This window comes from Puma concolor, chromosome B1 (genome assembly GCF_028749965.1).
Source record: "Puma concolor isolate L17-30 chromosome B1, mPumCon1.1.hap2, whole genome shotgun sequence".
Taxonomy (NCBI): domain Eukaryota; kingdom Metazoa; phylum Chordata; class Mammalia; order Carnivora; family Felidae; genus Puma; species Puma concolor.
The window spans coordinates 26,799,938-26,814,219 of record NC_141670.1 but is presented as its reverse complement, the minus strand read 5'-3'; the positions used below and the strand labels follow the sequence as shown (position 1 = coordinate 26,814,219).

General features: G+C 42.6%; 1 protein-coding gene across 1 annotated transcript in view; it reads right to left on the bottom strand.

The window, feature by feature from the left end:
• LOC147581518 (uncharacterized) overlaps positions 1 to 13,302 on the bottom strand; it is a 90,372-nt gene extending 77,070 nt beyond the window's left edge. Inside the window, exons 1-3 of the mRNA XM_086703350.1 lie at positions 13,000 to 13,302; positions 11,227 to 11,322; positions 7,885 to 8,015 (exon numbers count right to left, since the gene is read on the bottom strand). Coding sequence (XP_086559476.1) covers positions 7,885 to 7,927 — 43 coding nt within the window. The 5' untranslated portion in view covers positions 7,928 to 8,015; positions 11,227 to 11,322; positions 13,000 to 13,302. The remainder of the gene's footprint in view (positions 1 to 7,884; positions 8,016 to 11,226; positions 11,323 to 12,999) is intronic.
• Positions 13,303 to 14,282: the final 980 nt, after the last annotated feature.

The window sequence follows — 14,282 nt, the reverse complement described above, 5'->3', positions numbered from 1 at the left end:
TCATGACCTCATGGTTCGTGAGTTTGAGCCCCACGTCAGGCTCTGTGCTGACAGCTTGGAGCCTGGAGCCTGCTTTGGATTCTGTGTCTCCCTTGCTCTCTGCCCCTCCGTCCCCCGCTCATTCATTCTCTCTCTCTCTCTCTCTCTCTGTCTCTCAAAAATAAATAAACATTAAAAATTTTTTAAAAAAACTAGAAGGTGACTTTTCCCAAACTAGTGGTGTTTTTCTGGATTCTTTGGATAGCAAGAGACAGACACCTGACTTGAATTTGCTTAGAGGAGATTTATTGGGGGGGGGGGGGAGGGGTAGCTCACAGAATAACAAGAAAAGCTCTTTCTTCAACCATGATCACAAAGACAGAAAACCAAGAAACTTCTGAGACTCCAGACATGAGAACCATGACAACACATTAGGTCTCTGTCTCTTTGTCCCTCACTGCCTCTCTCTCTGCTCCCCTCCTCTTATGTATTTTTTACTTTTCTATGCTAGCTTCCTTCTTTCCTGTTGCTGATTTGCTTCTTCTCAGATGCTGCAGCAGCAGCTTTGTGACTGGAGGGGGAAAGGGTCTTGCCACCACCCCATCTTAGGACTTTGATTAGAAATACCCAAGGCCTAGGGCGCCTGGGTGGCTCAGTGGGTTAAGCATCTGACTTCAGCTCAGGTCATGATCTGAGGTTTGTGAGTTCAAGCCCCACCTTGAGCTCTGTGCTGACAGCTTGGAGCCTGGAGCCTCCTTCAGATTCTGTGTCTCCCTCTCTCTCTGCCCCTCCCCTGCGCATGCTGTTTCCCTCTGTTTCTCTCTCCCTCTCTCTCTCTCTCTCTCTCTCTCTCTCTCTCAGAAATAAACGCTAAAAAAAAAAAAAATTAAAAAAAAAAAAAAAAGAAATATCCAAGGCTTGCACTTAGATTCTTACTCCTTGATCAATCATTATAGTCAGGCAGATGGAGGAAGAGGAGTCACACGAGCAGAAAACAATTAAAATGTGTAACATGTATTGAAATTTACTATATGCCAGGCATCTAACCTTGTACTTAGCAAACACTGATGAAACATTTGGTATGTGCCCTGTTTTGGGTACATTATAAATATTAACCAGTTACTCCTCACAACAACCCTTAGGCAGATGTTACATTATTCCCATTGTAGCGTGAAAAGCTAAGAATCTTGTCCAAGACCACATGGCTAGTAAGCAGTAGAGCTGGAAGGTGAACCCAGGCAGTCTGGTTCCTGAGTTTGTGCTTTCAACCACACCGCTAGACAGTCTCCCCACTTTACATCGTTTAACCTACACGTGAGGTAAATGGTATAATTATCACCATTTCACAAAGGGAGACACAGGGTATGTCCATCAAGTGGTAGGGTCAGGATTCAAAACCACAGAGTGTGAGTCCAAAGCCTACGTTCATTTTTTTTTTTTTATGCTTATTTGGAGAGAGAGAGAGAGAGAGAGAGAGAGAATGAATGCAGGGGAGAGGCAGAGAAAGAGGGGGACAGAAGATCCAAAGCAGGCTACTTGCTGACAGCAGAGAGCCGGATGTGGGGCCCGAACCCATGAACCATGAGATCGTGACCTGAGCCGAAGTCAGACACTTAACCAACTGAGCCACCCAGGCTCCCCAAAGCCCACGCTTTTAATCACTGTGCTGTGTTGCAGAGTTGGGGGATGAGGGGTGTGGTGCCTTGAAGAAGAGGGAGAGGTATAAGAAGACATTGCATCCATTAAATTCAGTACAGCGTGCCAAGCCAGTCATGCTTAGAAATCCTTACTCGCCCAGGGGTGTCTGGGTGGCCCAATCAGTTGAGCGTCTGACTTCTACCCGGGTCATGATCTTGTGGTTCCTGAGTTCAGAGCCCCCACACTGGGACTCGCTGCTGTCAGCACAGAGCCCACTTAAGATCCTCCGTCTCTCTCTCTCCCTGTCCTTCCCCTGCTTGTGCTCTCTCTCTCAAAAATAAACATTTAAAGAAAAAAAAAAAAAGAAAGAAATCCTTACTAGCCCCAACCTAACCTGGAGAGCCAGTCATGCTCAGCAGTAGAAAGCTGTGATCAGCGCCAAGTTGAGGTCAAGGTCAAAGAAGAGAAAGCCAACAGAGCCATGGGAGAAAATCAGGCCTAGAATAAGGGTCTGAGGAAACCTCCTACAAAGAGAGAGTCAGCCTGGGACACTGACACTTCTCTGGGAGGGTGCATACGAAAGAGTACAGAAGGTTACATTCAAGAAACAGCTGGAATTCTTTTAGAGTTCCTACAGCACGGGTTATGTCCTTGCCCCCAGAAAGTCACAGGACTGTGTCAACTTAGATTTCCTCAGAAATGCCTTCACTGAGCTATGATTTAATGTCATGCTTTCAGCTTTTATCAAGAATTCAGTTAAGTGATGTCCATTTGAGGAACATTTTGTGGTCTTCAGAAAACCTGCAACTGAATACACTGTTCTTACCTTAACAATGAGCGTAACATTCTGACCACAATTTGGAATCAGAGAAATCTTTGTCTTTCCTGGCAAACATGTGCTTATTTTTATCAGACAATAGGAGTTATACAACATTACCTGTTTCCCTTTTTGCATGGGCCCCTGTGAACCAGAAGTTAAATTTTGTGCTTCCTTTTTCCATTATTATCCTAGATTCTTGGATGTCTCCTAATGAATTCTGATGGCCCTTTTTGCCGTGAACCATTTTGGTGTGTGTGTGTGTGTGTGTGTGTGTGTGCACTTTACTTTTTCATTGTGAAGTAGAGTATACATACAAAGGAGTGTACAAAACAAAAACACACAGCGTAACAATTATCTCAAGATAAATACCCATAAACACCCATATAACCACCACCCAGGTCAATAAACGGGAACTGCCAGCACCCCAAAATCCCTTTCATCGTCCTCCCAAACACCATGCATCCCATCTCTCCACCCACCCTTCATTCTCCTTCTTCTTCTGATTGCTTCGCTTCTCTTTATACTATTAACAGTATATCCCTCAATACTATGATCTGGTGCTGCACTTTTTCTTTTAACCTTACCTGAATGGAATCAGGCATTCTGCGGTCTTCTGTGACTGGCTAATTTCACTCAATATTACAAATGAGCATATTTATAATCCCTGCTATTGTTTACATTTGCAGTTCATTCATTTTCGTATCTGTAGAGTCTGCCATCATATGACTAGATCGCAATTTATCCATTTTCCTATGATAGGCATTATGATTTTTTATTTTCCTTGATTGCTAATGTGGCTGAGAACCTTTTCATATGCTTATGAGTCATTTGAAAATCCCTTTTTTGAACCATCATTTTGAACCAAGGACATGGATTCTCACACAGAGCCTCTGGAAGGAACTCAGCCCTGCCAACTCCTTGAGTTTAGCCCAGCAACACCCATCTTTGGGTCCTTTGACTTGTAGAACTGTGAGGTAATAAATTTAGTTGCGTTAAGCCACTAGGTGTGTGGTAATTTGTTACAGCAGCAACGGGAAATTAATAAACAAGGAAAGGGAAGATGACTGCTTAGATCATTAAGATCATTTATATCAAAACAAATGAAATAATGTAATGATTTTTTTGTATCATTAAGGTGTTACAGCACTGCCTATTCCTATCACTTAAAATAGAAAAATGATCTTTAAAATTGAAGTATAATGTATATGCAGTGATACGTACAGGTCTTAAACATAATTATTTGATGAGTTGTGACAAATGTATACATCTGTGTAACCAACATTCAAGTCAAGTTACAGAACATTTCATTCCTCCAGAAGTGTCTTAAGCCCCTCTCCCATCATTTCTCAACACCTCCCTGCCCCCACCATCTAGGAAACCACTGATCTGACCTCTCTTCCTATAGGTTAGCTTTGCCTCTTCCAGGACTTCAAATAAAAGAATCATACAATATGGGGGCGCCTGTGTGGCTCAGTCAGTTAAGTGTCTGACTCTTGATTTCAGCTCAAGTCATGATCTCACGGTTTGTGGGATCGACCCTTGCATTAGGCTCTGTGTTGGCAGTGTTGAGCCTGCTTGGGATTCCCTCTTCCTCTTCTCTTTGACCTTCCCCCATGCTTTCACTCTCTCTCTCTCAAAAAAAAAAATAATAAATAAAAAATAAAAATAAATCATACATTATCTACTCTGCTGTGTTTGGTAAGAACACTGAGTTTGAAGTTAAGGACTGCAACACAAATTCTGGGTCTTCTACTCACCAATTCTTTGAACTCGACCAAGCATCAGCCTTTCAGAGGCTAAGTTTCCATTAGAATATAAATTGCCAGGGTGCCTGGGTGGCTCAGTGGGTTAAGCGTCCGACTTTGGCTCAGGTCATGATCTCACGATTTGTGGGTTAGAGCCCCACATTGGGCTCTGGACTGACAGCTCAGAGCCTGGACTCAACTTCAGATACTGTGTCTCCCTCTCCCTGTCCTTCCCCTGCTCACACTCTGTCTCTCTCTCAGGAATAAATAAACATTTAAAAAAAATAGAATATAAACTGCAAAAAAAAAAATATATATATATATACACACACACATATAAACTGCTCACCTCAGAGCTGCTGTCAAGATCACAGGAGATCATCTGATAAAAATGCCTTGTCATTTCTTAAATGGTCTACACTTGTAAATACTTATTTCCAACTCAAAACAGAAATTGGGTGTTAACAATCTTTGGGTAATGGGATAATAACTGATTTTTAAATTTTCTTAATATTTTTCTATATTTCTCAAGTTTGTACATTAATACATATTCCTTTTAAAATAAAAACGTTATGGGACGCCTGGGTGGCTCAGTCAGTTAAGCGTCTGACTTCAGCTCAGGTCATGATATAATGGTTTGTGGGTTCAAGCCCCACATCGGGCCCTGTGCTGACAGCTCAGAGCCTGGAGCTTCCTTTGGATTCTGTGTCTCCGGCTCTTTCTGCCCCTCCCCTATTCGTGCTCTGTCTCTCAAAAATGAATAAAACGTTAAAAATGTTAAATAAAATAAAAATGTCATTTTATTTAATTTTAAATTTATTTATTTATTTTGAGAGAGAGCACATATGAGCAGGGGAGGGGAGGAAAGAGAAGGAGAGAGAAAGTCTCAAGCAGGATCTGCGTTGCCAGCACGGAGCCCAATGAGGGGATCAATCCCATGAACCGTCCTGACCCAAGTCGAAATCAAGAGTCAGATGCTCAACCAACTGAGCAAAAAAAAAAAAAAAAAAAAAAAGTCATTTTAAAATAAATTCGCACAGGAATGTTTATCAACTCTGATTTCATGCCACACATTCTTTTTAAAATTCTGATTTAATTAATAATTCCAATCTTCAAATATGTATTGGTGTAAATCACGGTAGAGTTTTAGTCATTCCTACACAAGACGTGGCAGAAAGTAAGCTAATAAGGATAACACACTACTATTTTCTCATTTTATACATCTAAGGAATGCCTAACACGGCATAAAATACAATGCTGCTGTGATGCTGTACTTAAGAATAAGCCACATCATTCAGTATAGCATGTCACACTGTTACAAAATCCTACCTCTAAATCCTTCCCATTGCCATTGTGAAGAGAGGAAGAAAGCAAAGAAACGGAGAGACACAAACATTGAAGAAAGTGTAATAGGGAACTGTATTTGAAATCACAAGAATTGCCCCATAGAACAAGCTTTAGGTTTCAGAATTGCACAGATCAGGGTAGTAGCTTCCACAAATTGGGATCAAAACAATAGTGGCTAACACTGATGAAGCATTTACTATTCGCTAGGCACTATTTTAAGCACATTATAAACACTGATTCTTTTTATTTCTCAGTACAGTCCTATGAGATCAGGGCTATTGTGCCCCCACTTAAGAGGGGAAGGCCACTTATTTAGTGGCCAACATAGCATGGTATCAGAGCCCACGCTCTCAATCATAACTCTATACTCACTTTCTAACGATGGCTGGAAAATGACTGCATTTAAAGTTTGAATTAGGGGCACCTGGGTGGCTCAGTCAATTGAGGCTCCGACTTTGGCTCAGGTCATTATCTCATGGTCAGTGAGTTCAAGCCCTCCGTCAGGCTCTGTGCTGACACTTCAGAGCCTGGAGCCTGCTTTGGATCCTGTCTCCCTCTCTCTCTGCCCCTCCCCCACTCATGCTCTGTTCTGTCTCTCAAAAATGAATAAACGTTAAAAAAAATAATAATAAAAGTAACAAATACAAAATTAAGTTTGAATTGTAAATAATTCCAGCCAAAAAAGACTAAAAATTGTTATGAATTAGTACATGACCTTTGAGAAAAAGAAGTGATCAAGTACGCATTCATGGAGAATGTGTAACCACATGAGACATTTAAGAAGATCAAAATATACAAACTTAGGACAACAGGGGAAGTGCTTCTAGGCAGGATCAGGAGGGAGACATGTCCCCCCAGTCGTGCTTGTTTATTTTATTTTATTTTATTTTATTTTATTTTATTTTATTTTATTTTATTTTATTATTTTAGGTTGTTTTTAATTTCTTTTAAGTTTATGTGTTTATTTTGAGCCAGAGAGAGACAGAGAGAGAGGAAGAAAGAGAATCTCAAGCAGACATCTCTGCTGACAGTGCAGAGCCTAACGTGGGGCTCGTACCCACGAACTACAGAATCATGACCTGAGCAGAAATCAAAAGTCAGACGCTTAACCAACTGAGCCACCCGGGTGCCCCTCCCCGAGTCATACCTCTTAAAATTATCCAATTTTAAGAAGTTCCCTACTGGGGAAGTAATATAGTTAATACCAGAGCTAGTGTCTAGTCTCTCTACTTGAAGTAAAAATTTAGCAAATAATAGGTAGTTCACGCCATAGTCCAAACTTTGTTCCTCCCAATCCTTTCTGTTATCATTTTAAAGTCCTGGATAAAGAATCTACTTCCAAGTATTATTGAAGTTCTGTATCAGCACCAGGTGAATCAGCCCAGACAAAAAATGAGCCTACTTAACGAATTGTACCCTAGGGGTGCCTGAGTGGTTCAGTCAATTAAGCATCGGACTCCTGATTTCAGCTCAGGTCATGGTCTTATGGTTGTGAAATCGAGCCCCATCTAGGGGCTTTGCACTGAGCATGGAGCCTGCTTAAGATTCTCTCTCTTTCCTGCTCAGCCCCTCTCCCCCACTCCTGTGCGTGCTCTCTTTCTCTAAAATAAAAAGTAACAATAATAATAATAATAACAATAATAAATTATGCCTTAAAGCTTATTTCCACCTGAATCTGCAACTACCAGTCACTTTTGCAACTTTATCTCTATGATCCCACAAGAGGAGAAAAAGAAAGATACTATTATAATCTTCCTTCAGTAAAGAATAAAGAGGCTCAGAGATGTGAAAGGTTATACCTAAGTCCACACAGCTTGTAAGTTCTAAACGTGAGTCAAGAATCCAGTCTTCTCCATTCCCTTCTCTAACCCTGACCCATTTTAGTGACAACCTCCCAGATTTATTAACAAGTAATAAACCTGACTGATTTGGCCTACCTCTCTGGTGAGTTATCAGTGAGCAGTGAAATGTACCAAAAGTGGACTGAGATAGGAAGGTGGAGCTTCTAGAAGAGACTTAGAAAATGGAATAGTCACCTTACAATAAATGCCACGTTTTAGCACTTAGAACGTACCAGGTAGTGTGCAAAGTGCTTTATAGATATTACCTCATCTATCCCCCAAAATATCCCTGTGGGGGGTACATTATTAGCTCTATTTTACAGATAAAGGATCTGAAGGTTAGACAGGTTAACTGACCAAGGGATTCTAACCAGGGTTAGAATCCTGTATGACCGAGAGCTGTGTTCTCCCAGCCAAGTGAGTCAACAGAGACAGGAACTCCAAGCCTGCCCTGGGCACAGCGGCTGACCTTAGCCTCCCCGAGCATGGTTCTCCACTCTCCCTCCCTCCTTACCTGCTGGCTCTGAACAATGAGGCTCTTTCTCTGTCCAAGTCATTCTGGTACAGGAAATCCCATCAGGCCTCTGGGAGGCTAGTGTTCTTCTGGTGCTTTTGTGATATTCCCCTCCCTCAGTTCAGAAGGATCTGAACAAGCCAAAAAGAGGTTTACTCCCCTTGCGGGAATGTTTACTAGGATTCACAGTGGAACAAAAAAATTAAGAAAAATAATGCTTTAATGCAAAAAACTTTAAAAGTCAAGATCAATGTCCCAAAAAGTCCTTTTTAAATGAAGACAAAAGATCCAATCCTACACTTACTTGCACCACTCACTCCACCTCACCCCTGCCCCTTGGAGCCCTGTTGGACACTGTCTGTATTGAAATTCTTGACATTTAGTTCACCATGGATTTTTTTTTTTTGCATTGATATTTATTTTTTTAAATATGGCACTAAAACGTTATTCATCTTCATGATGGATGAGTTTTAGGTTTTGTTTTTTGGAGTCCCCTTAAATTTTATGCTCAAGGCTTCACCGACCTCAGCTTATCCTTGGTCCTGGCCTGAGCACATAAAAGCTGGAATCACAGGTGGAGGGCCTTGTTTCCCAGTTTACAGTTTTCCCACATCTTTCCTTGTGTCCTCCTCATGTCAGCTATCCTCTGTGTCAGCCCCACCAAATAAGTGACCACCATGTGTACTCAAGGTCATAGCTGAGCCGTGGGGGAGAAGGAGAAAACAGTCTTCTCCACCTTTGCTCCAGAGCTATGGGAGTTTGGCTGTGTTTCTTTCTCCGTCTTAAAGGACACTTTTTATACCATCAGCTGAGTAATTTGCCAGGAGGGAAATTCCTGTCTTTGACACTCTCAAATTAGTGTTGACATGTAATTTCAATTATTGAATTCCTATCACTGTTTCTCTAAGGCAGTGGTTCTCAGTCTTTAAAAACAAATCCCTATGCCCAGACTGCTCCCCAGATCCATTAAGTCAGTATCTCCAGGGGCAAGAGCCTGGCATTCATAATCTTTAAAGCTTCTGAGGTGATTCTAGTGTGTGGGCAAGGTTGAGAATGACAGCTCTCGCGAAAGGCTCACTTTTCATTTTCCTCCCCTAGATGGTTTTTCCTGTGGTCCATCCCAGGGACAATATCAGGGCTCCAGGATCTGAGGGAGCTGGATTTAATTCCTGGCTTTCCCACCTGCTAGCTTTGTGACCTCGGACAAGATACTTTTGTTTCCTCAATGCCTATGCCAGGGAGATGATAACAGAACCTACCACTTGAACTTGGTTGAAGGAATCATGCGGAGGCATCTGAAACACCTAGCATAGTGTCTGGTGTGCGTGTGTGCACAAGCCCTCATGCAACCACACATTCAGTGTGAGCTACTACTATTATTAGTTACGAATCCATTCTGCAAAGAGACAAGAAGACCAGTGAATAGACAAAGGTAGAACCACTCTGTTAGAATCCAGGGGTGAGAGGAGACTCAGACCCCACTCTTTTTCAGTGTGTTCTGTAGAGCCCCTGCGAATTCTAAGAAATAATTCAAAGACCACTAGTGTGGCATGTAATGACATTTTGAACCCAATTTTACTCTGTTTGGGGTGGCTTTTTCTGCCTCAGAACTGCTCTGGCCCATTTCTAATCTTATTTCCAGTGGCAGGCGTCCGCCGGCTGAGCTCAGGGGCTGTTCTGCGGCCACAGGACCCAACGGAGCAGGGCTGCTCCTCCCACGTTGCCTCTGTGGCCTCAGGCTTACCAGGGGAGGAAGCAGCTGCTCGGTGACGCTGCTCTAAATTCCCAGTCCCCTGGCTGGATGAATGTCTGTTTGGTTTTCAGGTGTGTGATGGTGGCCAGGAGGGTTGAACGAGTTTCCTGTTCAAGAGTAGAGGAGTATTTAAATGCCCTGCGCAGGAAGACCCTTAAGGCATCCTGGCTTGGCAAGGACGGCTCCCTTCGGGAAAGACTAGCTCGCCTGTTTTCCCATTTGAGAACAGCTGTGCTCTATTTGTTTCTTAGGCAGTGTTGATTGTTTGAACCCAACCAGTCAAAAACCCTGGCCCGGTTCAGAGACCTCCACCAGCCTTGGGCTGATTCAGAGAGGGTGAGGCAGCAGGTACAGATCGGGACCAGCATAACTGAGGTTGGCTCGGCCTCAGAAATCATCTGTGCCACAAGATTGGCTATATTTCCTTTTCCATTAGGGAGCCCCGTCTGGGCCCTGCTCGTTTGTGTGGCTTCCACTGCTCCCTTTCATTTCTTCCAAATCAATATAATGTCTTTGCTCTTGTTTCCATAAAGGAGTACCCCTTGTACCAAGTTAGTTACGGAATAAACTACTCGATAGTAAGAGTGTTTCATTTCTCCCTCCCCCAAGCCCCTTTCCAGACTTGTTTGGGAAGAAAGTTGATATTTCATACCATAGTGTGTTTAAAGTGTTTTCTCTGATTGTTCTTTAGAGTGGCTGTTTGAGTTAGACTTGGAGTAGTTGGGCTCCTTGATTCCAAGTAACTGAAACCAACTGGTGTTGGCTTGAGCCAGAGACAGGAATTTATTATAGGATAAAGAAACACCTCTCGGAAGCAAAGACAGGAGGGGGGCTAGGCTTCCGGAAGAAACTGGAAATGGAAAGCTGCCAGAACATGTCTGCCATGTCTCATCTCTGAAGCCTTGCATCTCTGCTGCTTTTTGTCTCTTTGCTGACTGGCTTTTACTGCCTCTGTGGACAAGGAGAAATGCTGCTGTCATCAGAGCTCAGCGCTTATTACCTCCATATGAAAGGTGCCCAAAATGACTCGTGGCTTCCAGTATCGACTCAAGAGAGTGTGATTGGTCAGATTCCATCAGTGACGGTCAGTGGACAGGGAACACAGAGGCTGTCTTCTCAACCAAGGCTCCCGGATACAGCTGCGGACTAGGGTCATTTGTGGGAGATTTTTTTTTTTTTTTTTTTTTTTTTTAAATACAGACCCAGGCTCTGCTTTGGAATCTGCAGGAGTAGGTCCCGGGACTCTGCATTAAAAATCCCTTAAGCAATTCTGATGATAAATTAGATTGAGAGCCAAGGAGACAAAACTCTTTGGTACCCATTAATCTTTCTACTAAGGTCTAACAAAAGACTGCCTTTTAAGCTATCTACTGTTTGTTGGAGGCTATTACTATAAGGCTGGAGTGAGCAATTCATTTCAGTGCGAATATACGTGAGTGGGATGAGGAACTCCCTACCCCAAAGAGCACTTGTTGTAGAACCAGTCGAGTGGAAATCTGAGACGCCAGCTCAGAGTTGGATCTAATATCACTGCTCTTAAAGGCTTCATGGTCAGGACTTTTAGACAACATTTCAAGAACGGTTCTTACCAGGTGAAATCTGGTTCGGTGTTACCCAAGCAGATGATGCAGGTTCTGTGGGTCAGGGTGAGAGTCCAGAACAGGTTTAAAATCTAGGTCTTCACGCTGGGGGAAAAAACAGAACTCCATTGGGAAAATACAATCTTAAGAGAATCGGGTTATGTTTTGGTTCCCATGTTTTCATTTCTTACAACATGCTGTTTCTGCTGCTTGGTAAACAGTTACCTCTTCTCTTTTTAATGTCTATTGCCTTGTTCTTTAAGACTTAACTTGTGTTTCCACTTAGAGGAAGTCTTCTCTGACTCTCTAGTCTATTCATCTTTTCTTCTGCTCCTTTAACATCCTCCATGTACCATGATCGTATCATGGATTGTAATCATGTTACTTTCCATCACCTCCACTTGACGATGGGTAGTTGGCACTTTGGTAACTAAATCTGCTTGTTTGGGGGTTGGTGTGAACTCTCTTTCTGCTGAATTGATGTAGTGATGTGTCTGCCAACCTGGCCCCTGGCTTCCCTTCTGTCCCTGTAACAGTCAGAGCCACCAATCTGAACACCATCCCAGGTTCTGGGATCACTCATTCCTTAATCATAGAAAATGAAGGAGCCCTCGATCTGTGGCCCTGCCTCCAGTGTGCCATGGTTATTAGGACACCCTTTAGCATCGTGATGCACTTTGAAGATGTTTTATTTGTGTTTTACTCTAAGATAGTCTAGCTAAATCAGCCATAATTCACTAGGCATGATTCAGATATTAGCTCATTTAACTCCTACAACAAGCCTACAAAGAAAGCTTTATAGGGAAAACTGGGAGGAAAAAAATGAAGTAACCTGCCCAGGCCACAGCACCAATGTCAGAACCAGGATCAAAACCCAGATCTGATTCCAAACCCTTACACTCTTAAACACCAGGCTGCACAGTTAGGCCCCTTTTGAAACCTACTTCACATGGTCAGCTACTTAGTTAGCTAGTTAGTTACTTTATGTAGGTAGCTATCTTTCCCTGTTTATGCCTTCCTTTCTGAGTTAGAATGAAATATTCAATAAGTATTCGTTGGTTGAAAATACATAACTGTGGATGATACATCACTGATCTGAACTTCAAAACGTGTCTAACATTCTCCTGTTATCAAGTACATAATTTTCTAGAAGTGTCTACCTAAAACCTTCCACCAGAATGTGAGCCTATGCTTATTTGCATTGCTTCTACTCAACATGGCTGAGGAGAAGATTTCTCCACTGCTGTCCATGGAACCACCAAACTCCAAGGAAGCCCTACTTCTACGGTGCTCTTTTAGGTGTGGCCCCTGCATGACAGGGTCTGAGAATGTGTAAGGACTGTATGAGGACAGGGTGACGGGGCCAACCACAACTCTCAGAATATTCATAACCGAGTCATCAAAGAGTCACACATCCAAGCCTGAAACTGGGCAGTTAGGCGACAGCACTGCATAGTTTCCCCAAACACACCATCTCCATATCTGAGAGCCCACACGGGAACACATTCATCACTCGCCTTACAGGAAGGATGTTTAAGACACAAGAGTTCTAGGGGATATCAGAAATAGTTTGCATGAATTATAAGTGAAGAAGTAGAAAGAAAATTCAAAATTTAAATCAGAATTATGTTACCCTCTCCATGCTCAAGTATGGTTCAAAGGCTAGAAACCTAGAGAGATGCACTTAGACATAAAGTACACCTGAAACTAATCTCGTATTGTATGGTAACCGGGATTTAAATAAAAACTTGAAAAAAAAAAAAAAATAGAGGCAAAGCCCACCTATTCCGACAAATGAGATGAAACGTCAATGGCAAGGAGTCGGTAGCCAACTCTTCTCTTTCCAGAGGCTACAGCAAACTAGTCCAGGGCCTTGTAGAGATGACAGGTGCACCAGGCAGATATATGGCCCTATACTTGGGAGCAAGAGAGGGAAAGGCTGATTCAAGCAAGCTCAGGAGTCACCTCCTGAAAGCATAACATTTTCCTCCAGCTTCATTAGCAAACTTTTCATTCTAGATGCAAAGGGTAATCACATCTCGGCCTCCTCCAAGGGCAGAACGCCAAACCACACTGCAGTGTGACAAATGAGGCCTCCCCAGAAGCATAAAGAACAGGGAATTGGCAGCTTTGCCACAGATTCTGAACGTGAGTGATGAGCAGGTGACAGAAGTATAGGCTGGAGGGTGGGGCTGGGGGGACAACTACGTTTTATTTCTTAATGTGTTAACTTTAAGATGCTGGCGACTCTCATGAAATATCCAGCAAGCTGGTACAGAAGAACTTCGGGAACTCAGAAGAGGGGTCAGGGCAATTGATTTTAGGAACTTCTTGCAGCGAGGTGATAAAATCTTGTGCGTCTCAGGGAGACAGTAAAGCAAGGTGAGGAGCAAGGACACAAGCTTAGGGAAATATCCCCCGGCTGAGGCATTCTGGTTATACAGCCTCCAAGTGCTTCCTCTTCTTTATACAGAGATTCCTCTTAGCCTTGAGAAATTCCTAATGCTTATCTTATTCTATTCCCTTCTACCTTGAGCAGAAGTAGTAAATTTTCTCCCCAAACCTGACAGTCAAATAGAGCCTTGGAACAAATGACTTTACTCAGCAAGTCCATAAAAAGTGTTGTAGTAGAGTGGAGTCTTTGAATGGATTAATAACCTTTCTCAAAAAATAAAGAACCTTTTTCTCAAGAGACAGCATATGATTCTTATTGCATTTGGTCTATACAACTTGAGCAAAAAATCACATATGAGAATGTTAAGTTGAAACTTCACTACATCTAATTTTTTATTTCTTATTTTAGTAGGTTTCACGTCCAGTGCAGAGCCCAATGTGGAGCTTGAACTCACGACCCTGAGATCAAGAGTCAGACACTTAACCTCCTGAGACACCCTGGAGCCCCTACTACATCTTATTTTGAAAAGCTCCCCTCCCTTCCCTTCTCCCCAAACACCACTTGACACAACACAAAGAAGCTGCCTGTATAAGGAATGCAGGATCTAACACAAGTGTTAGGACTTGAGGTTTGTTTATTATATCATACCTGTCTTTCCTGAACTTCTTGA